The 2757-nt window shown below is 41.1% G+C and overlaps 1 protein-coding gene across 1 annotated transcript in view; it reads right to left on the minus strand.

Moving 5' to 3' along the window:
* Nucleotides 1-2757, minus strand: part of LOC101856077 (GATA zinc finger domain-containing protein 10-like) — a 46245-nt gene that overhangs the window by 19705 nt on the left and 23783 nt on the right. The window contains exons 2-3 of the mRNA XM_005091608.1: nt 1525-1543; nt 837-1008 (exon numbers count right to left, since the gene is read on the minus strand). Coding sequence (XP_005091665.1) covers nt 837-1008; nt 1525-1543 — 191 coding nt within the window. The remainder of the gene's footprint in view (nt 1-836; nt 1009-1524; nt 1544-2757) is intronic.

Consider the following 2757-nt stretch of genomic DNA (forward strand, 5'->3'; position numbering starts at 1 on the left):
GAAGAAGAAGAAGAAGAAGAAGAAGAAGAAGAAGAAGAAGAAGAAGAAGAAGAGGCTTTGTTGGCTACCCTTCTTGTTTTGAAACTTACCCCCCCCCAAACCACTGAAACAAACAAACAGACACACACGCACACACATACACAAACACACACAAACAAGCACGTACACACACTGCACACACACGCACACACACACACACACACACACACACACACACACACACACACAAAAGCTATCAATACACATCTTGCATTGTCATCAAAGGTGGGTTTTTATTTTAAGACTCTGAATTTGGCGACTTTTGCAAGCAGTTAAAGAGACCAGCGCCCTCTCCCACAAAACCAATAACAAAACAACAAAACTGCAAAACAACAACAGCAATAAAAAACCAAAAACCAAAACAAAACACACAAAAAACAACAAACTAAACAAAAAATAACAAGACAAAACAAAACAAACAACCCTCCCCCAAAACCCCCCATAAAACCCCCAAAACAATAAAAATCACAACCCAAAAAGAAACTACCCCCCCCAAAAAAAAACAAAACAACAACAACAACAACCCCACAAAAGAAACAAGCAAACTAAAAATAAAACCAATAACCAAAAGAAAAAAAAAAGAAAAAAAGAAAACGTAACCGCTCCCCCAAGAAAAAAAAAATTGATGATGATGATGATGAGGATGATGATGATGATGATGATGATGATGATGATGATGATGATGATGATGATGATGATGCTGATGATGCTGATGATGATGATGATGATGATGATCGTCTTGCTGCTTTTGTAAACGATTTCATAGTTTATAAAGAAATGATTCCATTTCAGATAACGGTGGGGTTGCTGCTGCTTCTGCTGTTGCTGTTGCTGTTGTTGCCGATGTTGCTGATGTTGGTGTTGCTGCTCCTGTTGCTGCCAATACTGTTGTTTCTTCTCCTGCTCCTGCTGCTGATGCTTGATCACGCCGCTATGAAAATGCTGTAGGATGTGCCATTGCTGCTGCTCCTATTTCCCCTTACCATGAAGGCAAAGATAACAACTAATACTGAAAAGACCAAGGTTTGAACAATAATTTTTAAAAAAATGATTTAATTCTTTAATTAAAATAATTTTTACCCCCTGGGGCAGTGCCACTGACTGAAGTGTCTTTAGGCCATTCCCAAAGGGGGGACATTTCTCGTTCAAGCGCAGTAGAATTGTAAATGGGCTGATTCATGTCACGCTCATAACTGTGCCTGATCGACAACAGGGAACTGCTGCTTTTTCTTTCCTAATCCTTACTATTGCCATTTTCCTCTACTTCTTTGGTATGTGTGTCATTGTCTTGTGACCTGCTATTTTTGGGGTGCCTTGAAAGTCGAAGCAGACTTTGTGCTGTTGAAGCTTGAGAGGTGAGCAGAATAAGTCTGATTCCCTGTAAAGACTTCTCTGTTGACACCCACCCCTTGGCGCTCATATAACTTTATGCAGTTGCGAGTGCCGTAAAACCCTCTACTATAAAAAAAGTTATTGTGTTCTTACCTTCAGAGTTTCAGGCGTTCTGAAAAATAACATAGTCAGACATTCTTTGAGTGCATTCCCACTCGATTAAAATTAGATTGGACAAGATTTCCCAAAAGAAACTGGGAAGGGGGGAAGGAGGGTGGAGAAGCATCTCACACTCTACCCTTATGGTTATTAATTATTTCCAAAGCCCCCCCTCCCTCCTAACACCTCCTCACCTCTCAAAACCACCCCTTTTCCACCCCTCCTTTTATAAACCTCCTCCACTGCGGCCAAAAATCACGAACAGAAGACAGGATTTTTTCCACAGAAACAAGAAAGGCGAACCGCCTATCAAAAGTACCAAGAGGTCCTCTCGCCATTCGCTGCGCCCAACCGGAAATGAGCAACTTGTTCCGGTGGGGTGTAAAATGCGAGGAGCGCTGAGTAACGTTCTTTGGCACTGTCTTCAGGGGGGCCATGATGAAATAAAAACACAAGGCGTCGATTGATTTGTTGAGCGTTTTTCGGTTTAATACACAGTGCTTGTTTTTATTACGTGATTTTGGAGACTCCGCGCGCTACAGAGGGTGTTTAACGTGACAGATTGTGGGTTGGTTAGTTAGTGGTGAGACGTTTGGGTGTACAGTGAGTATTTTGTGTGTTCATGTACGCGTGTGCATGTGTGTGTGTGTGTGTGTGTGTGTGTGTGTGTGTGTGTGTGTGTGTGTGTGTGTGTTTGCTTTTGTGCATTCGTCTATGTTCTCATGGAATGGAAATATAGACAGTTTATTGTACACGGAAAACTGACTGATGAGTTGTGGGCTGTGTCACCTAAAGAAGACTATCAATAGATAGATAGATATATAGATAGATAGATAGATAGATAGACAGGTAAACTGGCGAATAGATAAATAGATGAACTGAGAGAGAGAAAAAATAATAACCTCCTTCCCCCGCCCAAATGCACCATGCTTAACATCATCACCACCATAATTCGCTCTTTTAAAAAACAATAACAACAAAAAATCGACACCCGAGAGAAATATACTTAAAAAAAACTCAACTCGCCAAACGAGCAGTCACCTTTCAACAACAAAAAGAGAAAATACACGACAGTGTTCGTCTGGTAAAACACTCACGTATGTCAGTATTTCTAACATGTTTGTAATACATGTACTCACGTAACCGTCCCACTTCTCCTCGTTCCTCCCGTCCAATTAGCATTTTCGTTGTTCTTCCAAGTAACATGAGAAGTACTCTCTCCCCCCC

Source organism: Aplysia californica, unplaced genomic scaffold, assembly GCF_000002075.1.
Source record: "Aplysia californica isolate F4 #8 unplaced genomic scaffold, AplCal3.0 scaffold00032, whole genome shotgun sequence".
In the NCBI taxonomy this organism is placed as follows: Eukaryota; Metazoa; Mollusca; class Gastropoda; order Aplysiida; family Aplysiidae; genus Aplysia; species Aplysia californica.